At 43.6% G+C, this 24,172-nt stretch overlaps 2 protein-coding genes across 9 annotated transcripts in view; one reads left to right on the forward strand and one right to left on the reverse strand.

The window, feature by feature from the left end:
• Positions 1-24,172, forward strand: part of brf1b (BRF1 RNA polymerase III transcription initiation factor subunit b) — a 237,676-nt gene that overhangs the window by 76,210 nt on the left and 137,294 nt on the right. The gene's annotated exons all lie outside the window — the stretch shown is intronic.
• On the reverse strand, positions 2,828-6,953 carry btbd6b (BTB (POZ) domain containing 6b). Of its 3 annotated transcripts, none has more exons than XM_060917698.1 (5): positions 6,814-6,953; positions 5,374-5,668; positions 4,675-4,765; positions 4,454-4,572; positions 2,828-4,333 (listed from the first exon to the last, which is right to left on the reverse strand). In XM_060917698.1, the coding sequence occupies exons 2-5, from the start codon at positions 5,577-5,579 to the stop codon at positions 3,301-3,303; spliced, it is 1,449 nt and encodes a 482-aa protein (XP_060773681.1). In that variant the 5' UTR covers positions 5,580-5,668; positions 6,814-6,953; the 3' UTR covers positions 2,828-3,300. The 3 variants fall into 3 exon arrangements, with proteins under 3 accessions (XP_060773681.1, XP_060773682.1, XP_060773680.1); XM_060917699.1 differs by lacking the exon at positions 6,814-6,953 and adding an exon at positions 6,670-6,796; XM_060917697.1 differs by lacking the exon at positions 6,814-6,953 and having other exon boundaries at positions 5,374-6,212.

Consider the following 24,172-nt stretch of genomic DNA (forward strand, 5'->3'; position numbering starts at 1 on the left):
CATTTCGATTGGATTAAGGTCAGGACTTTGACTTGGCCATTCCAAAACATTAACTTTATTCTTCTTTAACCATTCTTTGGTAGAACGACTTGTGTGCTTAGGGTCGTTGTCTTGCTGCATGACCCACCTTCTCTTGAGATTCAGTTCATGGACAGATGTCCTGATGTTTTCCTTTAGAATTCGCTGGTATAATTCAGAATTCATTGTTCCATCAATGATGGCAAGCCATCCTGGCCCAGATGCAGCAAAACAGGCCCAAACCATGATACTACCACCACCATGTTTCACAGATGGGATCAGGTTCTTATGCTGGAATGCAGTGTTTTCTTTTCTCCAAACATAACGCTTCTCATTTAAACCAAAGTTCTATTTTGGTCTCATCCGTCCACAAAACATTTTTCCAATAGCCTTCTGACTCGTCCACATGATCTTTAGCAAACTGCAGATGAGCAGCAATGTTCTTTTTGGAGAGCAGTGGCTTTCTTCTTGCAACCCTGCCATGCACACCATTGTTCAGTGTTCTCCTGATGGTGGACTCATGAACATTAGCCAATGTGAGAGAGGCCTTCAGTTGCTTAGAAGTTACCCTGGGGTCCTTTGTGACCTCGCCGACTATTACACGCCTTGCTCTTGGAGTGATCTTTGTTGGTCGACCTCTCCTGGGGAGGGTAACAATGGTCTTGAATTTCCTCCATTTGTACACAATCTGTCTGACTGTGGATTGGTGGAGTCCAAACTCTTCAGAGATGGTTTTGTAACCTTTTCCAGCCTGATGAGCATCAACAACGCTTTTTCTGAGGTCTTCAGAAATCTCCTTTGTTCGTGCCATGATACACTTCCACAAACATGTGTTGTGAAGATCAGACTTTGATAGATCCCTGTTCTTGAAATAAAACAGGGTGCCCACTCACACCTGATTGTCATCCCATTGATTGAAAACACCTGACTCTAATTTCACCTTCAAATTAACCGCTAATCCTCGAGGTTCACATACTTTTGCCACTCACAGATATGTAATATTGGATCATTTTCCTCAATAAATAAATGACCAAGAATAATATTTTTGTCTCATTTGTTTAACTGGGTTCTCTTGATCTACTTTTAGGACTTGTGTGAAAATCTGATGATGTTTTAGGTCATATTTATCCAGAAATATAGAAAATTCTAAAGGGTTCACAAACTTTCAAGCACCACCGTACATCACAATACAGTGGTTTTGCTGCTTACCGCCTGGAACGTGATACTAACGTGACTCGAGTCGTCATACTCTCTGTGCACATCACTGCACAAGACCTTTATACAATTCCTTTAAATGTCACCATATTAGGCTAATGAGTGAAAATTAATTACCCATCTGTTTAAAAGAAGATTTCATACACAGAGCTGCAGTCTGGCTTGATGTACATAGGGGGCACCATCATGTCTGAAATTAGTTTCGTTTTCATCATGGAATCATTCTGAACCAAGCGGGTCTTTCTTTTTTTTTTTTGCTTCTCTTCTTACAAAGGAAATAAAATGTCTTTTGTTCCTTAGATATATCAGAGCAAAGCAAAACATTTGTCCAAATATCAAATCATCATGTTAATTTAATATGACTCCTGGTCCAATTATGAAATTTCAGCTAATAGGCTGATTAAATGCTTTCCCTGTGTTTTGATTTCATAATCAGCTGCTTGTCTGTCAAAAAAAAAATGTACATATCTCCTATTTTACCATCTTGCATCTGCTGTGCGTTCACCAAATCCTCAATTAGAATGCAAACGACAGCACAGCAAATTCTTTGGGCTCAATTCAAACAATCTCCCCATTCAGTTACCCCTGCAGCCTGGCAGGAACAGTTTTCTAACATGGATTATGAAGCGTTATCTGCATTACATGGCAATCATTATCTTATTCATACAGTTCAGGTTTGCTGTGGCAGCTTTTGTGGTGGTGTTTTTTTTTTTAAATAAGGATTTCATACACATGCCAGTGTCAAAACCCAAATGTTTGTCTTAAAGGAACAGTCCACCGTACTTCCATAATGAAATATGCTCTTATCTGAATTGAGACGAGCTGCTCCGTACCTCTCCGAGCTTTGCGCGACCTCCCAGTCAGTCAGACGCAGTCAGACGCGCTGTCACTCCTGTTAGCAATGTAGCTAGGCTCAGCATGGCCAATGGTATTTTTTGGGGCTGTAGTTAGATGCGACCAAACTGTTCCGCGTTTTTCCTGTTTACATAGGTTTATATGACCAGTGATATGAAACAAGTTCAGTTACACAAATTGAAACGTAGCGATTTTCTATGCTATGGAAAGTCCGCACTATAATGACAGGCATACTAACACCTTCTGTGCGCTTCGGCAGCGCATGGATACGGAGCTCAGATATCAATGCGCTGCCGAAGCGCGCAGAATGTGTTAGTACGCCTGTCATTATAGTGCGGACTTTCCATAGCATAGAAAATCGCTACATTTCAATTTGTGTAACTGAACTTGTTTCATATCACTGGTCATATAAACCTATGTAAACAGGAAAAACGCGGAACAGTTTGGTCGCATCTAACTACAGCCCCAAAAAATACCATTGGCCATGCTGAGCCTAGCTACATTGCTAACAGGAGTGACAGCGCGTCTGACTGACTGGGAGGTCGCGCAAAGCTCGGAGACGTACGGAGCAGCTCGTCTCAATTCAGATAAGAGCATATTTCATTATGGAAGTACGGTGGACTGTTCCTTTAACCCTCAGAAGACAACGTGCTAACGTGTCCACATCTGTTTTCAGTACAGACTGGCGATTTTTACCTTCCTGTTATTCGACAAGTCAGACAATAAGGAGGGCGACCACTTTGCACTTTGAGTCACAAAAATTTATGATTTGCAGTTTAGTAAGCTGCACACTAATACAAGACATTTCATCAAGCTGTAAACAAATTAGACTCAGGTTATGTACAAAAAAAACAAACAAACAAAAAAAACAAACCCACACTAGTCGTAACACGCCACCAGGAGTGCAATACGTCAATTTCTTTGTTTATAGAGATTTATTTATTTATATATTTATTTATAGGTCTGCATGCCGCAGCATCAATAATTAAAATGAAATATACTTTTCTCAATAAATAAAGCAGAGGAGCATTCTTTCACTCAAGCTTTGTCAGAGAAGAGTCCGTTTTATAAAACAGGCTGTCATTCAACGGTCCTCCACTGCTACACTGAAAAGAAGGCAAAAGTGTCTCGGGACCCTGTACTCCCCCATGTGTTCATTGCATCTGAATACAGTGGGTGGAATGCACTTCAGTATCGCCGTCCTCACACATTTCACGCGTAGAAGACCAGCTCTGGGATCTGACCCCCCTGCACACCAGTGCCATTCGTACTGTCTGAAGAGCACTGAAACTGAAAGGTCACTTTCCCGCACTGCACTTCTGTCATTCCCTCTTGCCCAAAGTAGCTGAGCTCATTCCCATCCAACACAGCACTGACTGTGTAGAAAGCATCTTGCTCCACCTGAACTGGATGCTCAAACCACACCGAGAAGGTGCTGCTGGAACCATCTGAAACAAACTTAGTCAGATTCTGGGCCAGGATGACTCCTTGGCGCTTCAGTTCAATCTTAACAGTGTACTCTGCCTTTCCACCACTGGAGCCATACAGGCCAAGCCCAGCAATGAAGATTCGTTTGTCCACGGCAAACTGGATGCTGTCACATCGTCCACGGTAGCGCCATTGGTTGCTGCGGTATGCCGAGGACTGGAAGCGGTGGCAGCGCTGCGGTGTCAGTCCTTTCCTTTGCGTCAATGAAAAGTCCAACTTGGGCTTATTGGCTGCCGTGTACCACAGGAAAATGTCATGAGTCTCTTCCAGAGTCAGCACGTCCGACTGCGCCGCTCCATCTGCAAATTCCTGCAGGGTCATGGTAGGGATGCGCACCAAGTACAGGACCTTGCCCAGCACTGCCCTCTTGTTGCGAGCTGTCGGCCCAAGTCCTTGCCGTTTGCATTCGGCCACGGCCCATTCCAGGACAGCCTGGAAGACCACAGCCTCCCTGGTGTTGAGTGTCTCCCGTTTCAGGATGATCTCCAGGGTCTGCAAGTCAATTTCACAGAAGCCTTCCGAGCGCAGAGCCAGCTCAGCCTGGGCATCAATGACTTCCCAGCAGCGCTGCGTGAGCTCAGGCTCCTCAAAAAGCCGGCTCTGAGACAGCAGGACGCAGGCATTCTTGGCCTCCAGGCTGGTCTCCAAAAAGTTGACGCAGGCCTTGGCCAGGGCAGGCACAATATATTTTTTGGCAGCATACAGAGTGGCCAGCACTGTGTCTGCCTCCAGTTCAATCTCATCACTATACAGGTATCTGCAGGGAGAAGATCGGAAACCAGTTTGATCAAAGCTACAAAAATAATCATCTGGCTTATCACTTAACTTCAAAGAGCAAACTTTCTACAACAATTTCGAATTCATTAAAAGGGCTTACTTCAACAGGATTAAAAAAGCAGCAGGCTCCACATCAGGAATATGAATTTCAGATTTGCCCTCAGCAAGATCCCCGTAAAACATGGCACCAAACACAGAACTCCCCACTGCCAGTACATACTGAAAGAACAAAGCACTGAATTAAAAAAAAAAAATCACCCAGACAGATAATATTCTGTGACTTTTTTTTTTAAAGTCCAGGATCAAGTATGCCACATTCACCTTGTGCGCAGGAACTTTTTGGGACTCGCCAGGGCGACCCACAATAAAATGAACATCTGCCATAAGTTCGTTATTGAACATCAGCGCGTTCCTGGGAAAATAGATTACATTGTTAAAAAGGTCCATCTATTAGGCTGCATAAACTTGACACTTTGGCTACGTTCACACTGCAGGCAAAAGTAGCACAAATTTAATTATTATTTTTTTTAAACACTTCTATACAACTCGGATCTGGTCCCCCTCCCGTAACCATTATGAACAACACAAATCACACAGAGTCTGATCTTTTCCACTCTGATTTGCGCCACTTTCATATGTGGTCCTAAATCAGATACAAGTCTGACTTTTTTTTTTCCTCCAATGCGACCTCAGTCTGAACAGTCACGTCAGAATTCATGCGACTTTTACGTCACTCTAGATCAACATTCGTCACACCTCTGTGCTGGTGGCAGTCAGTCAATCGGTGAATACAGACGTGGAAGACAGATGTTCTTTTGTGCTTGTGGGCGTGTTCAGGAATCTTATATTGGCCACGTTTTATAAATAAATAAATAAATAAATAAATAAAGAACAGCCCGCCCCCCCCCCCCAAAAAAAAAAAAAACTGAATTGAGCACTATGGCTTGCAGTGTGAACACAGGCTTTGAAGCAGGAACCTGTCAAAGAAAGCGAGCTGGTGTGTTCTGGGCGTGGGTTTACCTCTCTCGGAGTGTGGGATGAGTGGACTGCCAGCTGGCAGTTTCGACGTTGTTGTTGTTGATGTTTTGCTGCGCGGCGGTGGCCGTCGGAGTGGTTGCTGTCTGGGTCACTTGGACGATGGTCTTTTTGTTGGCAGGTGTCACCGCCGTGCTGTTACTGTTCGGTAGGTTGGTGTTTATGCTGGCAGGGTAGAGCTCTGCAGCCATCTTCTTCTTCAAGGACAAAGTCACTATTTCATAGCATGCTGGCAACTTGCCCTGCTGCTTCCCACTTCTTCTCGTCCTTTTCAGGCTCTCTGGAAGCAAAAGAAAAAACGTCAACAACTTCATGATCCGGCCATACAGGCAATCCGGCGGCGGCGTTGGCATCAGAGAACAAATCCACGAGCCTGTCGAGGAACCGAAAGAGGACTGCGATTTAACACATCCCTGTGTGTGTGCGTGTCTCAGCCCGCATGCAGACTATACACTGCTCTATTCGAAGTGACCCTGCAGAAATATAAGCATCATTATTCCAAACCAAGCAGTCTTCCCTTTCTCATCACTTCCTCGGCCAGTCGGAAAGCATCTCTTAACCAAGTCCACATCCATGCTGAGATAAACATATCCTTGTTGATATGATGAGCTGAATGAGAGCATCTCTCTCTCTCTCTCTCTCCCTCACTCACTCACTAGTTCTCCTCTGTGTAGTAAAGCTCGTTTTGTGTAGCGAAAGCGGACGCCCACTTCGGTCTCGGCCAATGAGATTCCAGGACGCGATGTACGTCAGACCCTCCGAAGCGCCGCCCAGAGCAGAAGCGCCCGCCCTCTTTCGCCATAAGCACAGCCCTTTTAACCCTTACAGGATTGTTGACAATGTTAGTGCACGTCACCATTTACACCAAGGGTTATTATTTAAAAAAAAATATATATATATATTAGAAGATACAGTATTATGTATTATATATTATACGCACACAATGGATGGGAATTTAGAAATAAACAAACTATCTAATTTAACCAGCGCCGGTTTGTTCAGTTTTTGTTTGAGACGAAAAGACTAAGTTTAGTTTTAAACTCCTCATGCAATGCAGGAACAGTCTAAGTGTCCATTCGGTTGAGTCGGAGTTGGAGAAAACATTTAAAATGTTGAGTTTCCCGACATTCGGACGCTTCCTAATTGTGTGCACTGGATAAACATCTGCAGCGAAGTGCACTAGACACTCCAACTCTCAGACAAAACAGGACACAGGCGAGACAGCAAACAGGCTTTCTGAAACACACCGTGGAGGGAAAAAAAAGAAGGATAAAGTGCTACCAGAGATGAGATGGAATGAGATGAGATCGATTCTCTTCTCCTCTCTTCTCCTCTCCTCCACCACTGACACTCAGAACGAGGGACTGAACGCAGCAGCAGCAGCCCGAGCGAAACTACGCTGATGTCCAGTTTGTAATTCATTACCTTAGAAAGCACAGCAAAGCCCCAGGTGATCAGGAAACGCGTTCAGGTTTGATCTGTGGACGCCCGATCGCAGCCAGGAGCCATGTTAAATCCCGAGCTCGCTGTAGGAGAGGGGGTTGGGCTTCCGTTCTGTTCCCATTCCGCTTTCCCGGCTTTCCAACAGAGGGCCCCGGCGCTACAAAATGGATCATCAGGAGCGCTTTTTCCAAACATGGCCAGGGTTAAGCGCCTTACACATCCCGGTCATACACTACGTTCAGACTGCAACCTGAAACGACCCATATCCGATTTGTTGTGAAATCCGATTTTTTTGTTAGGCCGTTCACATTACCAATTATATGAGACTTGTATGCGATCTCCAATATGAACGGAAAACGACCCAAAAGTGTCCCGCATGCGCAAATTGACACGTAATAGAGTAGAGTGAGGGAAAAAGCCCCCCATAAGGAAAATTCAGTTTTTCTCCAAGTTGAAATGAACCATGTGTTTAGTTTTAAACATAGTTTTTGACAACAGTGACATGAACAATAATGCCACCTAAAGTTTGCCTAAAGTTAATACTTAATTTTTTTTTTAACAAAAAACAAACATTGTGCCAAGGGGGCCTTTTACCCCCCCCCCCCCCCCCCCACCCCCGCCAGTGGGGTAAAAGGCCCCCTGAGGTGGGGCAATTGAGGTTTTTCACCTGATGTCACAGGGTCACGTGACGCCCCGGTGTCCGCCATTTTGAAGCTCAAGCTAGCTAATGTCAACAACATCATAGCTGGTATGTTATGTTACTGTAGCAATGTTTACGTTCAGTCATTTGGATGACTGTTAAAACCTTTCAGTCTCAAGTTTTTCCTTTACTGTATTTACTAGTTTACTGTAATTATGATCCGGCAGCGATTTACACCGGATCCAGTGTAAATAGCTGCCGGAGCGCGCTCCAGCTTGCTTCCCCTCAAATTAAGCAGCGCGCTCCGGCTTGCTCCCGGAGTGCTCCGGCCGAGGTTCCGGAGCGCGCTCCGGCAGCTATTTACACTGGATCCGGTGTAAATAGCTGCCGGATCATAATTACAGTAAACTAGTAAATACAGTAAAGGAAAAACTTGAGACTGAAAGGTTTTAACAGTCATCCAAATGACTGAACATAAACATTGCTACAGTAACATACCAGCTATGATGGTGTTGACATTAGCTAGTGCTAACAGCTAGTTGCTAGTACACTGCTACAACACAGACACCGACCCTAATAATACAATTCTTGGTCATTGCCTGGTAACAGCAAATTTATAACGGGCCATGTCTCAACAGACTAAGAAGTTATTTCAATGACATTTAATAACATTTTGTTTATCCTGAGGACCGAAAGTAAATGAAAATGTGAACAAACCTTAGCTGTAATAAGATGGCGACCACCGGCTCCAGGGACGACCCGCTGATGTAGGCATGTTACCCAGCCTGGCACAAAATATTTGTAGGCATCCAAACTCTTATACGCTTTCAGATCAATACCTGTGTATGGCGATGGGTTTTTAACGACATAGGTATACAGATCATGTGGGCCGAAGTCAGGTAAAGACGAGGGCTTCGTGTACTTCCGTACGTCAGTGAACAATCCTGGTGGAAGCAGGTAAAAGTGTCCCGCATGCGCAAATTGACACGTAATAGAGTAGAGTGAGGGAAAAAGCCCCCCTTAAGGAAAATTCAGTTTTTCTCCAAGTTGAAATGAACCATGTGTTTAGTTTTAATCATAGTTTTTGACAACAGTGACATGAACAATAATGCCACCTAAAGTTTGCCTAAAGTTAATACTTAATTTTTTTTTTTTTAACAAAAAACAAACATTGTGCCAAGGGGGCCTTCCCCCCCCCCCCCCCCAGTGGGGTAAAAGGCCCCCTGAGGTGGGGCAATGGAGCACTTGGATGTGACGTCACAGCCGATCCAGATTGTGACAGACGCCATCTTGTCGGTCAAACGCCATATTCCGCCTTCTACTTCTACTTCTGGTTCTACTTCTGCTTTTACTTCTACCTTTTCTTCTGGAAAACCCTACTATATACAATTCTACTACACCGACTGCGACTACAAACTCTCCCTACCTGTTCACGTTTTTTATGTGTATTTTTGCCTGTTGTTCGTCTGTACCGGACTTCAATATCCACTACAACCGTATGGACTTACTGGACATGGGTTTCCAGCAGAAAATGACGGTTTGTAGCGATTTCCATCGCATGCACAGCATTCCGGACGAGATAGCGAGACCAGCGGGGTCTCCATGGATTGTTATCGGAAGCAAAGCGAAGGAGGCGGCGTCGGGAGCGGAAGCAAAAGCGAGGCTGCAGAGCCGGCCTGTTGACTAAGCTCAGAAAACAGCTACTCAAATCTCCACTGCTAAGCCTCTATCTCTCCAACGCCAGATCCATGTAAACAAGATGGACGATTTGGAATTACAGCTGGAATTACCTTATTCTATTCTATAATCGGCTGGTCAGTGCTATACTCAATACTTAAGTGACTTACCCATCCAATGAGGATTCTTGTTTACAAGATGCCACATCTGAGTCGCTGACAGATCCTGAATTTCTGTAAAGATAACTGTCCAGAGATTTATAAGCACGCAGTGCTTCACCACTGAACAGCGAGGGAAAGTTAATGAGGTAATTATACACGTCTGGGTATTCCGCTGGCAGTTCAAAATCCGGTCGTGAAAACTCCGTCCGGTAAGCCATAAGGGTCACTAATCTGTAGATCATTTATTTTAGACATATATCTAGTTATCTGTTCATTAGAAAAATGAGCCGTGTAGTCTGTCGGTTGAAATTGATCCATTCTGTACACGAGTGCAGCAGTATTCAGCTGTGTTTTTGACCAACAAGCTGGCGGTTGTGTACTTTCCGGTCACGTAACTGCAAGATCTCTATAGGCCCCCTCACTCAAAAAAAGCTGTTTGGATAGCAAAAGTGTTTACTTAAGCCTATAATGTGAAAGAAACAAGAAAATATCCCTGAATTAATGAATAGATGCATTATTTTATTATATTTTGCATTTTAATTTCAATTTTTTTTTAATTTCAATTATTTTTAATATTAAGTTCAAATTACTTGCTTTACTCAACCAGGTAAGCGAGATGTTATTAAAAACTATGTATCTGCTATTCAGAAATGTATGAAATACAGTAATTATGATAAAAGGAAACGATGCCCCCTGGGGGCCATTTACCCCGCCATTAAGGGGGCGTTTTACCCCACAGACTACACTTTTACAAAAAAGGGTCTTACTTTCAAAATGTGATTCAACTTTTTATACCTAATGTGTTTTTTTTAACGTACTGACTTGTCTACTCGTACCACATACACAGCTGTGATATCTGACGAAATAGCAGCTATCTAAATATAGTTTTACTGATATCTGAAAATTATATCACTTACCATGAAATTTGATTTCTCTCTGCTGCGTTGCTGATATGCGATCCACAGTGGATATTTGTATATCCCCGTTGTCAAGCCAGTCCATAGCAACAATAGAAATGTAACTTTGCGCCATCTGGTGGTTATTTTGGGTAAAACAGGCCGGGGGCGTATTACCCCACGGGGGCTTTTTCCCCCACTCTACTCTAAGCACATCTACGTAATACGTAAACAAAAAAAAACGCACTCTTCAAGTTTGCAAGTAAAGCATGGAGATGAGGTGAGACCTGGCGATGTGGTTTTTGTGGCGGCGGCGGAACTCACACAATAATCTGATTAATGTGGGCAGCAGACTAATGAGACCGAAGGTGTCAAATTACTGGAAATTTCCAGAACAATCTTATAATCTTGTAATACAGGATGGTTTAAGTTATAAATCAGTTATAGAAACTGTTTTATTTAATCAGGCTAACAGATCAACATCCAGGTCCCTACCAAATCCACCTTGATCAATTCTATATTCCAGCTTGATCAATTCTATAAAGTCTATTGTACAAATGTTGTTGTTTTCCACCAAAGAGGCGGGATTAGCCAACGCAGAATAGTGACGTTTGTCTCTTGTTGATGACGTGTAGGTCGCATGAATGCGACCTGTCCGGTCAGACTGCAGTCGCATGTGAAAATAACGGATATGCATCGGAATTAGGACCACATATTCAAGCGGCCTGGGTTGCATGTGAAAAAAATCGGATCTGTGTTGTTCAGATCGTCAATAACAAATCAGATACAGGTCGCCTATGGGCAAAAAAATCGGATATGGGTCGTTTCAGGGTGCAGTCTGAATAGTGTTTTGCCAGACAGACTTGTAGGTCGTTCTTTATCTCATCTCATCTCATCATCTCTAGCCGCTTTTTTTTTTTTTTAATTTAACCTTTATTTTACAACCCCAATTCCAAAAAAGTTCGTGGACCCCGGAAGCTGAATGGCTTTAGATGCCTGGAGATGGCTTCTCAGCTATTTCCAGGCATATTTTTGTGATCTTCAAAGGCCAAATAAAGTCTATAAAGTCCCTGTCCACACTAGGGATTTTGTACCGATACGATACTACTTTCGTACCGCAACACCTGTCCACACTAGCAACTATACCGGTACTGTAGCGGTATAACTGTATCGGTACGAAACCCACAAATGTATGGGTTTCATATCGGTACAGTAGTGCTTCGCTGTAGTGTGGACAGATGAAGCGGTTCTGTATCGATACAAACATAATGCGCATGCGCAAAGTAACACACCTCAATCGATGTCTTCGCTGAATAAAATAGTGAAGAACGGAGATTCGTTTGTTTCTTTCTCAACTGCCTCGCGCGTTTTATACGATTCGACTGAATAGATGACCACCAGAAATACAGACTGTACATTGACAACAAAAAGCGCACACACGTTGTTTCATCCGTACGAAAGCCGAGAGAGGCCCTTCATATAATCCTTTTTTTTTATTCACCTTGTTATCCTGAGATAACGACATAATTAATTCAGGATCTCGAGAAAACAACACAACTAATTTGAGATCTCGAGAAAACAAAACAATTGTTCCGTGATCTTGAGAAAACAAAACTATTATTTCATGATCTCGAGTAAACAGCTAAGAAATGGTTCATTCAGGTGCGCCAAGAGACTTGTGATATGCTGACTTTGGGGCTATTTCTCATTCTGTATAGACGCAACTTTGGTCATTAGAATGTCTGGAATAATCGATCATCTAATAAGGCAATATTTTGATCAGGGGTTGACACAGGGAGAGATTGCATTAAGTCTTTTAATAAGGGATAATTTCAAAATTAGTCCGCGGCACCTCCGCAGAAGACTGGCCCGGCTTCGTCTCTACCGACGGAGATACAGTGATCCAGCTGAGATCATGAAATAATTGTTTTGTTTTCTCGAGATCACGGAATAATTGTTTTGTTTTCTCGAGATCTCGAAATAACGGATGCCATATATTCTCGGAAGGAAGTTACTCGGTAACCATGGAAACATTTCGCGCACGCGCATTTCAACTACCGTGAAAGAAAACCGCAAATATTTCTTGCTAGTGTGGACAGATGCACTAAACTGTACCGGTATACTTTGTATCGATACAGTTATACCACTATCGTACCGGTATAAGTGTGAACACAGCATTACACTCTACTTTAGTTGCGAATGACACTACAAATTGAATATAATTTACTTTTTATTTTATTTAATTTTCTCTTTTGCTTTTCTTTTTTGTGTTTGTGTAGTTTGATGTTTGTTTTTGTTTGAGTGTTTTGTTCGCCAGTTATGGTGTAGCCCCGGACCCAGTTTTGGGTGTCGGTTCCCTCCAGGCCTTGGTTCGCTGTGGGTGATGCCTATGCACTGTAGTGAGCTCGTTGCTCATTTTAACATCATGGTTGTCCAGCACTCTGTGCAGCAGTGCTTTAGTGCTTGGTGAGATGTTCCAAACGATGTTGCTCGGTGGCGTCCTGGCGGCTGTGCAGGGGGTTTGGGACATACCAGCGCTCTGCGTGGCGGTGCGTCTGTGCTCGCTTTGTGGATCCATGGCGCGGTGTTCCGAGTGACGTTGCCCGGCGGCGGCTGTGCAGGCAGCGTGGGACTTGTTTTTATGCGCCTTTTGGTGGGACTGTGGCTGCTATACCATTGGAATGACATCCTGACCTCTATTTGGTGGACTTTTTTTTTTCCCTATAATTATAAAGCGACCTTGGGTTTTGTGAAAGGTGCTATATAAATTGAGCTTATTATTATTATTATTATTATTATTATTATTACAACCCCGATTCCAAAAAAAGTTGGGACAAAGTACAAATTGTAAATAAAAACGGAATGTAATAATTTACAAATCTCAAAAACTGATATTGTATTCACAATAGAACACAGACAACATATCAAATGTCGAAAGTGAGACATTTTGAAATTTCATGCCAAATATTGGCTCATTTGAAATTTCATGACAGCAACACATCTCAAAAAAGTTGGGACAGGGGCAATAAGAGGCTGGAAAAGTTAAAGGTACAAAAAAGGAACAGCTGGAGGACCAAATTGCAACTCATTAGGACAATTGGCAATAGGTCATTAACATGACTGGGTATAAAAAGAGCATCTTGGAGTGGCAGCGGCTCTCAGAAGTAAAGATGGGAAGAGGATCACCAATCCCCCTAATTCTGCGCCGACAAATAGTGGAGCAATATCAGAAAGGAGTTTGACAGTGTAAAATTGCAAAGAGTTTGAACATATCATCATCTACAGTGCATAATATCATCAAAAGATTCAGAGAATCTGGAAGAATCTCTGTGCGTAAGGGTCAAGGCCGGAAAACCATACTGGGTGCCCGTGATCTTCGGGCCCTTAGACGGCACTGCATCACATACAGGCATGCTTCTGTATTGGAAATCACAAAATGGGCTCAGGAATATTTCCAGAGAACATTATCTGTGAACACAATTCACCGTGCAATCCGCCGTTGCCAGCTAAAACTTTATAGTTCAAAGAAGAAGCCTTATCTAAACATGATCCAGAAGCGCAGACATCTTCTCTGGGCCAAGGCTCATTTAAAATGGACTGTGGCAAAGTGGAAAACTGTTCTGTGGTCAGACGAAACAAAATTTGAAGTTCTTTATGGAAATCAGGGACGCCGTGTCATTCGGACTAAAGAGGAGAAGGACGACCCAAGTTGTTATCAGCGCTCAGTTCAGAAGCCTGCATCTCTGATGGTATGGGGTTGCATTAGTGCGTGTGGCATGGGCAGCTTACACATCTGGAAAGACACCATCAATGCTGAAAGGTATATCCAGGTTCTAGAGCAACATATGCTCCCATCCAGACGACGTCTCTTTCAGGGAAGACCTTGCATTTTCCAACATGACAATGCCAAACCACATACTGCATCAATTATAGCATCATGGCTGCGTAGGAGAAGGGTCCGGGTACTGAACTGGCCAGCCTGCAGTCCAGATCTTTCACCCATAGAAAACATTTGGCGCATCATAAAACGGAAGATATGACAAAAAAGACCTAAGACAGTTGAGCAACTAGAATCCTACATTAGACAAGAATGGGTTAACATTTCCTATCCCTAAACTTGAGCAACTTGTCTCCTCAGTCCCCAGACGTTTACAGACTGTTGTAAAGAGAAAAGGGGATGTCTCACAGTGGTAAACATGGCCTTGTCCCAACTTTTTTGAGATGTGTTGTTGTCATGAAATTTAAAATCACCTAATTTTTCTCTTTAAATGATACATTTTCTCAGTTTAAACATTTGATATGTCATCTATGTTCTATTCTGAATAAAATATGGAATTTTGAAACTTCCACATCATTGCATTCCGTTTTTATTTACAATTTGTACTTTGTCCCAACTTTTTTGGAATCGGGGTTGTACCAGGAGAGAAGACCCATTGAGATTAATAATCTCTTTTACAAGGGCGTCCTGGCCAAGAGGCAGCACAGGTTACAAAATTAAAATTACAATTTACAGGAGTCTGATTAAAAGAAAAAAAAATCATTTAAAACAGTTACAAATCAGGGACGCCGTCTCAAGTGCTCTCGGTCTGGAGTTAAGATCGCTCAATGGAATAAGTTCTTTTATTTTTAGGTCCTTTTGCAGCTTGTTCCAGGTGGCGGGGGCAGAGAAAACAAAAGCTCTTTTTCCCTGCTCTGTGCGGACGGATGGGACAGAGAGCAGCAAATGATCATTGGAGCGCAGGCCATAAGAGTCAAGGTTCCTCAGTGTGATTAGGTTACTGATGTAGGGTGGCAGTAGTCCAAGTCTTGCCTTGTATATAAAGGTATACCAGTGAGTCAGCCTCCTGGTAGACAGTGACGGCCATCCGACTCGGGAATATAGTTCGCAGTGATGGGTCAAGGCCCTATAATTAGTGATGAACCTCAGGGCAGCATGATACACAGAGTCAATCTTACTCAGGCATTGAGCTGTAGCGTTCATGTACAACAAGTCTCCATAGTCTAAAATAGACAAACAGGTTGCAGCTATAAGGCGCTTCTTAACATCAAAAGAAAAACAAAATTTATTTCTAAATAAAAAACCCAGCTTCAGTTGAAGTTTCTTAACAAGATCCTTAAACTGAAGGATCCTTTATCCTGTTCTACAGGGTCGCAGGCAAACTGGAGCCCAGGGGCGGATCTAGAAAAATATTTATGGGGTGGCAAGAGGGGGGCAGGAATTTTTAAGGGGTGGCAACGTATTACAGACGTATATATACTGAATTTAATCACAGTTATCACAGTTAGATGACAAATAGTATGTACACACTACAAAAGGGCACGGGCTGCCATTTACAAACTCATACAGACAAACTTAATCTCATGCTTTTATTGTTCACGAAGAACACACATTCTCAGATGAGGTCTATACCGTTTCTGGACAGTTTTATACTGTATATGCAAAAGAACAGACACTTAAAAACAACAACAATAACAACACTGCTTCAAGTTCAGCATGATTTAAACCATTTACACCAGTGTCACATTTTATAGTTTTTTTTTTCTCACGCTTTGTAAAGGTTCACCAGTGAGCATAACATGAACTTGTCATGATTCAGAGTAACTTTACAATGTTTTCCTTGACAGACGTTGAATCAATATTAACTTTTGTGGCCGACTTTACACAAAACTAATGTCAGACCTAGCTAACATTACATGTATAGTTAGCTAAATAACGTTCTCCAACCTGATTTTTATCCTCTCAAAATCAGCATCGCAACTATGCTAGCACTGTTCATTCATTATAATTTCATTTCTTGATAGATAGTTAATCAGCTTTTACCTCTTTCCTCCCGTGTCTCCTTTCCTCGCAACTCCTGGCTCCCTCGCTTCGTGCCTCTCAATTTTCCTAAACAACCAATCTCTGGCATTATCTCGTGCTGCATTCGCCGCTGTCGGACATTGGAAATTCGCGCACGTAAATGTCAAATTGGCCAGAATTTTTCTTTGAATTCGTCGCTGCCAACTGGGGTGGCAGCAGGGGTGGCAAGACTTTCTTTTAGGGTGGCATTTGCCACCCTATGCCACCCCGGTAGATCCGCCCATGCTGGAGCCTATCCCAGCTGACTACGGGCGAAAGGCGGGGTACACCCTGGACAAGTCACCAGGTCATCACAGGGCTGACACATAGACACAGACAACCATTCACACTCACATTCACACCTACGGTCAATTTAGAGTCACCAGTTAACCTAACCTGCATGTCTTTGGACTGTGGGGGAAACTGGAGCACCCGGAGGAAACCGACACGGACACGGGGAGAACATGCAAACTCCGCACAGAAAGGCCAGCGTCGGCCACGGGGCTCGAACCCGGGCCTTCTTGCTGTGAGGTGACAGCGCTAACCACTACACCGCCGTGCCGCCCTACCACTTGCTTTGTCTGTCATATTAGAAATAGTCATAGGTTTCTCAAAGGGGCCTGCTTAGTCTTTCCAGAAGCATTTGCACCAAGTTCTGTATTGTGTCACTGTTTTTACATCCATGTAGTGGTTGCCTCCCGGGTTCGAGCTCAGCAGACGGCGAGAGCCTTTCTGTGCGGTTCCTATCCTGTATATTACTGTACAGGATAGGAACCGCCTGCATATCATTACTGTACAGGATAGGAACCGCCTGCATAATATTGTCAAGGTGTCTTCCAAGATTATTGGACTTCTTGCTCGCCACCTGAACACTGTGTACGAGCAGCAGGCTAGCGGCCTGGCTCGTCGAATTCTTAAGGACTCGACTCATGCTTTGTTCCCGGCATTTGAGCAGCTGCCATCTGGTCGCAGGTTCCGCTGTTTGGCCTGTAAGACCCAGAGGAGGAGAGCAACCTTTGTTCCAAGTGTTATTCTCCTCCTGAACTCTAAGAAGTCTAAGACAGTTACAATAACTTAAGTCTTCTGTACAATACTCTAGTGCAATATCACATGTCCTGATGTGCAATATTACAATATCACCTTGTCACTTTAACTACAATGTCACTCTAATCATATTGTCATTTTAATTTTATCCACGCTTCATTTTATTTTTTACTTTATTACTGGCAACAGGCCTGCCATTGTACGGGTACATTGTACATAATACATAATACGCTTTTTTTTTCCCCCACCCATTTTTGTGATTTTAATCTTTTTGTGATTTTATCTTCTTGCTCTTTTTTTTTAATGTACCGCTCTTCGCCTTTCTAATTGCCCTTCGGGGATAAATAAAGTTTTGTCTGATCTGATCTGAGTTTGCATGTTCTCGCCATGTCTGCGTGGGTTTCCTCTGGGTGCTCCGGTTTCCCCCAAAGACATGCAGGTTAGGCGAATTGGTGGCTCTAAATTGACCGTAGGCGTGAATGTGAGTGTGAATGGTTGTTTGTCTCTACTGTATGTGTCAGCCCTGCTATAACTTGGCGACTTGTCCAGGGTGTACCCCGCCTCTCACCCATAGTAGAACAGGATAAGTGGCAAGAGATAACGGATGGATGGATATCCATCCATCCATTATCCATAACCGCTTATCCTGTGCAGGGTTGCGGGCAAGCTGGAGCCTATCCCAGCTGACTCTCTCTCTCTCATATATATGGGGCGCACAGTGGTGTAGTGGTTAGCGCTGTCGCCTCACAGCAAGAAGGTCCGGGTTCGAGCCCAGTGGCCAGCGAGGGCCTTTCTGTGTGGAGTTTGCATGTTCTCCCCGTGTCCGCGTGGGTTTCCTCCGGGTGCTCCGGTTTCCCCCACAGTCCAAAGACATGCAGGTTAGGTTAACTGGTGACTCTAAACTGAGGTGTGGATGTGAGTGTGAATGGTTGTTTGTCTCTACGTCTCAGCCCTGCGATGACCTGGTGACTTGTCCAGGATGTACCCCGCCTCTCACCCATAGTAGAACAGGATAAGTGGCTAGAGATAATGGATGGATGGATATCCATCCGTCCATTATTCATAACCGCTTATCCTGTGCAGGGTTGCAGGCAAGCTGGAGCCTATCCCAGCTGAGTCACATATATATATATGGCACGGTGGTGTAGTGGTTAGCACTGTCGCCTCACAGCAAGAAGGTCCTGGATTCGAGCCCAGCAGCTGGCGAGAGCATTTCTGTGTGGAGTTTGCATGTTCTCCCCGTGTCTGTGTGGGTTTCCTCCGGGTGCTCCGGTTTCCCCCACAGTCCAAAGACATGCAGGTTAGGTTAACTGGTGACTCTAAATTGACCGTAGGTGTGAACGTGAGTGTGAATGGTTGTTTGTCTCTACGTGTCAGCCCTGTGATGACCTGGTGACTTGTCCAGGGTGTACCCCGCCTCTCATCCATAGCCAGCTGGGATAGGCTCCAGCTTTCCCGCGACTCTGTAGAACAGGATAAGCGGCTACAGATAATGGATGGATATACACATCTCGATTATAGTGTTTTGCCAGCCAGACTTGTAGGTCGTTCTTTATCTTCAAAAAAATGCTCAAGAAGTCCTCGAATCACTTGCTTTGTCTGTCTGTCAGTCAGTCATAAATATTAGAAATAGTCATAGGTTTCTCATAATTGTGACTTAAAGGGGCCTGCTCAGTCTTTCCAGAAGCATCTGCACCAAGTTCTGTATTGTGTCACCATTTTTGCATTCATGGATATTCCATCCTTCCATCCATCCATTATCCATAACCGCTTATCCAGTAGAGGCTTGCGGGCAAGCTGGAGCCTATCCCAGATTACTATGCATATATATCTGTATATATAGGTTAAAGGGCGGCATGGTGGTGTAGTGGTTAGCACTGTCGCCTCACAGCAAGAAGGTTCTGGGTTCGAGCCCAGCGGGGGCCTTTCTGTGTGGAGTTTGCATGTTCTCCTCATGCTCCGGTTTCCCTCACAGTCCAAAGATATGCAGTTAGGTTCACATGGGGCGGCCTTGGGCTGAAGTGCCCTTGAGCAAAGTACTTAACCCCTGACTGCCCCCCTGGGCGCTGTAGTATGGCTGCCCACTGCTCTGGGTGCATGTGTTTACTGCTTCAGATGGGTTAAATGCAGAGGTGCTTGAAGTGTGCATGTGACAAATAAAGGTTTCTTCTTCTTCTTCTATGGGCGAGAGGCGGGGTACACCCTGGACAAGTCGCCAGGTCATCACAGGGCTGACACATAGAGACAAACAACCATTCACACTCACATTCACACCTACGGTCAATTTAAAGCCGCCAATTAGCCTAACCTGTACGTCTTTGGACTGTGAGGGAAACCAGAGGAAACTCATGCAAACTCCTCACAGAAAGGCCCCCATCAGACACTGGGCTCAAACCTAGAACCTTTTTGCTGTGAGGCAACAGTGCTAACCACTACACCACTGTGCCGCCCACATCCTAAGCCGTAGATCGTAAATTGTAACGTGAAATTGAAGAGATTTTATCTAAGTAGTTTCATTTCATTTCATTATCTCTAGCCGCTTCATCCTGTTCTACAGGGTCGCAGGCAAGCTGGAGCCTATCCCAGCTGACTACGGGCGAAAGGCGGGGTACACCCTGGACAAGTCGCCAGGTCATCACAGGGCTATCTAAGTAGTTATATTTTTAATTCTTTCAACCGATCCAATCCGTTTCCGTATGGTTATTCCATTGTAATGGACCAGAACTGGTGTCGGTCGTCTCTTGGGTGGCTACGAAGGAAAGAAAACATCAGAATCAGAATCAAGTTTATTGCCATGTACGTTCTGACATACAAAGAATTTGCTTTGGTGATTGGTGCATGAGCAGTTAAGTTAGAAGAATTTAGCAAAGATAAAAGTAGCTATGTACACTACCGTTCAAAAGTTTGGGGTCATCCAGACAATTTTGTGTTTTCCATGAAAAGTCACACTTTTATTTACCACCATATGTTGTAAAATGAATAGAAAATATAGTTGAGACATTTTTCTGGCCATTTTGAGCATTTAATCGACCCCACAAATGTGATGCTCCAGAAACTCAATCTGCTCAAAGGAAGGTCAGTTTTATAGCTTCTCTAAAGAGCTCAACTGTTTTCAGCTGTGCTAACATGACTATACAAGGGTTTTCTAATCATCCATTAGCCTTCTGAGGCAATGAGCAAACACATTGTACCATTAGAACACTGGAGTGAGAGTTGCTGGAAATGGGCCTCTATACACCTATGGAGATATTGCACCAAAAACCAGACATTTGCAGCTAGAATAGTCATTTACCACATTAGCAATGTATAGAGTGGATTTCTGATTAGTTTAAAGTGATCTTCGTTGAAAAGAACAGTGCTTTTCTTTCAAAAATAAGGACATTTCAAAGTGACCCCAAACTTTTGAATGGTAGTGTACATAGAATAAAAAAACAGTAGAAGAATCTGAAATATACAAATTTGCAAAGGGGTATGTGCACGAGTTGTTGAAGTCCAAGCTGTACAGTGTGTCCCAGAATGTGCAAAAATAGGTCACATGAAGAAGATGGAGAAGAGACATGATATGAATGTGTGAGAGGAAGAGAATATGTGTTATGGGCTAAGTCAATAACCAAGCTGTACAGCGTGTGCTGGAATGTGCAATAACAGTTCACAGAATGAAGATCTATGACATGACCTTGAAATGTGCAGAATTGCAGTTCAGAGACAAAGTGCATTAAAGTTACAGGTCGGAAGTGTGAGGTTCAGGTCAGTGGGGGTCTCTGACCTTATTGATGAGGCCAGCTGCAGTGGGAAAACAGCTGGCCTTATGGCATGAGGTTTTGGTTCTAATGGACCGCAGCCTCTTACCAGAGGGGAGTGATTCAAAAAGTTTGTGTCCGGGGTGAGAGGGGTCGGCCACAACCCTTTCTGCTCCCTTTAGGGTTCTGGACTTGTACAAGTCCTGAAGAGCCGGAAGGTTGCAGTCAATCATCCTCTCAGCAGAGTGAATGATGTGCTGCAGTCAGCATATTTTACTCACAACTTCCACGTATGATACGTAGATGAAGAAAATCTTTGAGATTGAGTTCAAAGGGATCATTAACAGAGAATTTGCAGAGGTTTTGCTGCACAGAAATGCGAACGAAGTAGCGGTCACATGATTTCAAAATAATAAATTGGACTCTGGGGAAAGGTTTCCTCCGGGTGCTCCGGTTTCCTCCACAGTCCAAAGTCATGCAGGTTAGGTTAACTGGTGACTCTAAATTGACCGTAGGTGTGAATGTGAGTGTAAATGGTTGTCTGTGTCTATGTGTCAGCCCTGTGATGACCTGGCGACTTGTCCAGGGTGTACCCCGCCTTTCGCCCGTAGTCAGCTGGGATAGGCTCCAGCTTGCCTGCGACCCTGTAGAACAGGATAAAGCGGCTAGAGATAATGAGATGAGATGAGATTTACAAACCGAACCCAGAATGGCACCGTGTTTTACATCATAGAGCCGTTTCTATTCGAGCTATTGAACAGACCAGGGGCTCAGTCCAGTTTTCCTGAGGCTTGTATTTTTTTTTTTAAGGGAGATTGGCATAGATAGATTGGCGAGGTTATGTCTAACTTTACAAGAAATATGATCACCCACACACATTCACAGGTTATGACATCTTTATGACTGATTTTTGCACTGCTCTTTTTAAATTTGTCATTCACTTCAGTTTCTGTCTCTTTATTATTGTCATCTGTCTCTTTATTATTGTCATCATCAACACCCATAATATCTCAGGAAACTGAGGCACTTGTCCACTGACTTAATGTCACGAGTAAAATGAATCGTCAGTTGAATAAAAATATCATTTCTCACTCACATCTCTCTCCTGTAGGATCACAAAGACACACGTTCTAAGCTGCGTTATTATATTACAACATTTAAAATCCCATATGACATCCAAGTCAGTTTTTTTCAATTAATCGCTTACGTTTTTTGAGGGCAAAAATACCGCCATGAAACTGAGCATCTTTAGGTCACTTGCTGGCTGACAGCGCTTTCAGTTTAGTGTTTTTTTGTTGTTTGTTTTTTTTAAAACCGACCCCTGTATTACTGACACTGTCTGATGTGCTTGGGGACGGTCGGAGCTCTGAGTGTGCCTCCCCCATGGCTGTTTCAGCCCTTAAATCATCTTCAGTGCTTGAAGAAGCTTGCTTAAAAATAAATAAATAAATAAATATACAGATAACGGATGGATATATATCCATCCATTATCTGTAGCCACTTATCCTGTGCAGGGTTGCGGGCAAGCTGGAGCCTATCCCAGCTGACTATGGGCGAGAGGCGGGGTACACCCTGGACAAGTCGCCAGGTCATCGCAGGGCTGACACACAGAGACAAACAACCATTCACATTCACACCTACGGTCAATTTAGTGCCACCAATTAACCTAACCTGAATGTCTTTGGACTGTGGGGGAAACTGGAGCACCCAGAGGAAACCCACGCAGACACGGGGAGAACATGCAAACTCCACACAGAAAGGCCCCTGTCGGCCACTGGGCTCGAATCCAGGACCTTCTTGCTGTGAGGTGACAGTGCTAACCACTACACCACCATGCCGTGTGTGTGTATGTGTATATATACAGTTAGGTCCATATATATTTGGACACTGACACAAATTTTGTTTTTTTACCTGTTTACTGAAACATATTCAAGTTATAGTTATATAATGGACATGAACATAAAGTCCAGACTTTCAGCTTTCATTTGAGGGTATCCACATTAAAATTGGATGAAGGGTTTAGGAGTTTCAGCTCCTTAACATGTGCCACCCTGTTTTTAAAGGGACCAAAAGTAATTGGACAATTGACTCCAAGGCTATTACATGGGCTGGTGTGGGCAATTTCTTCGTTATGTCATTCTCAATTAAGCACATAAAAGGCCTGGAGTTGATTTGAGGTGTGGTGCTTGCATTTGGAAGATTTTGCCGTGAAGAAAACATGCGGTCAAAGGAGCTCTCCATGCAGGTGAAACAAGCCATCCTTAAGCTGCGAAAACAGAAAAAAACCATCCGAGAAATTGCTACAATATTAGGAGTGGCAAAATCTACAGTTTGGTACATCCTGAGAAAGAAAGAAAGAAAGCACTGGTGAAGTCATCAATGCAAAACGACCTGGACGCCCACAGAAGACAACAGTAGTGGATGATCGCAGAATAATTTCCATGGTGAAGAGAAACCCCTTCACAACAGCCAACCAAGTGAACAACGCTCTCCAGGAGGTAGGTGTATCAATATCCAAATCTACCATAAAGAGAGGACTGTATGAAAGTAAATACAGAGGGTTCACTGCACGGTGCAAGCCACTCATAAGCCTCAAGAATAAAAAGGCTAGATTGGACTTTGCTAAAAAACATCTAAAAAAGCCAGCACAGTTCTGGAAGAACATTCTTTGGACAGATGAAACCAAGATCAACCTCTACCAGAATGATGGAAAGAAAAAAGTATGGCAAAGGCGTGGTACAGCTCATGATCCAAAGCATACCACATCATCTGTAAAACACGGCGGAGGCAGTGTGATGGCTTGGGCATGCATGGCTGCCAGTGGCACTGGGTCACTAGTGTTTATTGATGATGTGACACAGGACAGAAGCAGCTGGATGAATTCTGAGGTATTCAGAGACATACTGTGTGCTCAAATCCAGCCAAACTGATTGTTCGGCGTTTCATAATACAGATGGACAATGACCCAAAACATAAAGCCAAAGCAACCCAGGAGTTTATTAAAGCAAAGAAGTGGAATATTCTTGAATGGCCAAGTCAGTCACCTGATCTCAACCCAGTTGAGCTTGCACTTCACTTGTTAAAGACTAAACTTCAGACAGAAAGGCCCACAAACAAACAGCAACTGAAAACCGCTGCAGTAAAGGCCCGGCAGAGCATTAAAAAGGAGGAAACACAGCGTCTGGTGATGTCCATGAGTTCAAGACTTCAGACAGTCATTGCCAACAAAGGGTTTTCAACCAAGTATTAGAAATGAACATTTTATTTCCAATTATTTAATTTGTCCAGTTACTTTTGAGCCCCTGAAATGAAGGGATTGTGTTTAAAAAATGCTTTAGTTCCTC

The sequence above is a fragment of the Neoarius graeffei genome, chromosome 3 (genome assembly GCF_027579695.1).
Source record: "Neoarius graeffei isolate fNeoGra1 chromosome 3, fNeoGra1.pri, whole genome shotgun sequence".
NCBI lineage: Eukaryota > Metazoa > Chordata > Actinopteri > Siluriformes > Ariidae > Neoarius > Neoarius graeffei.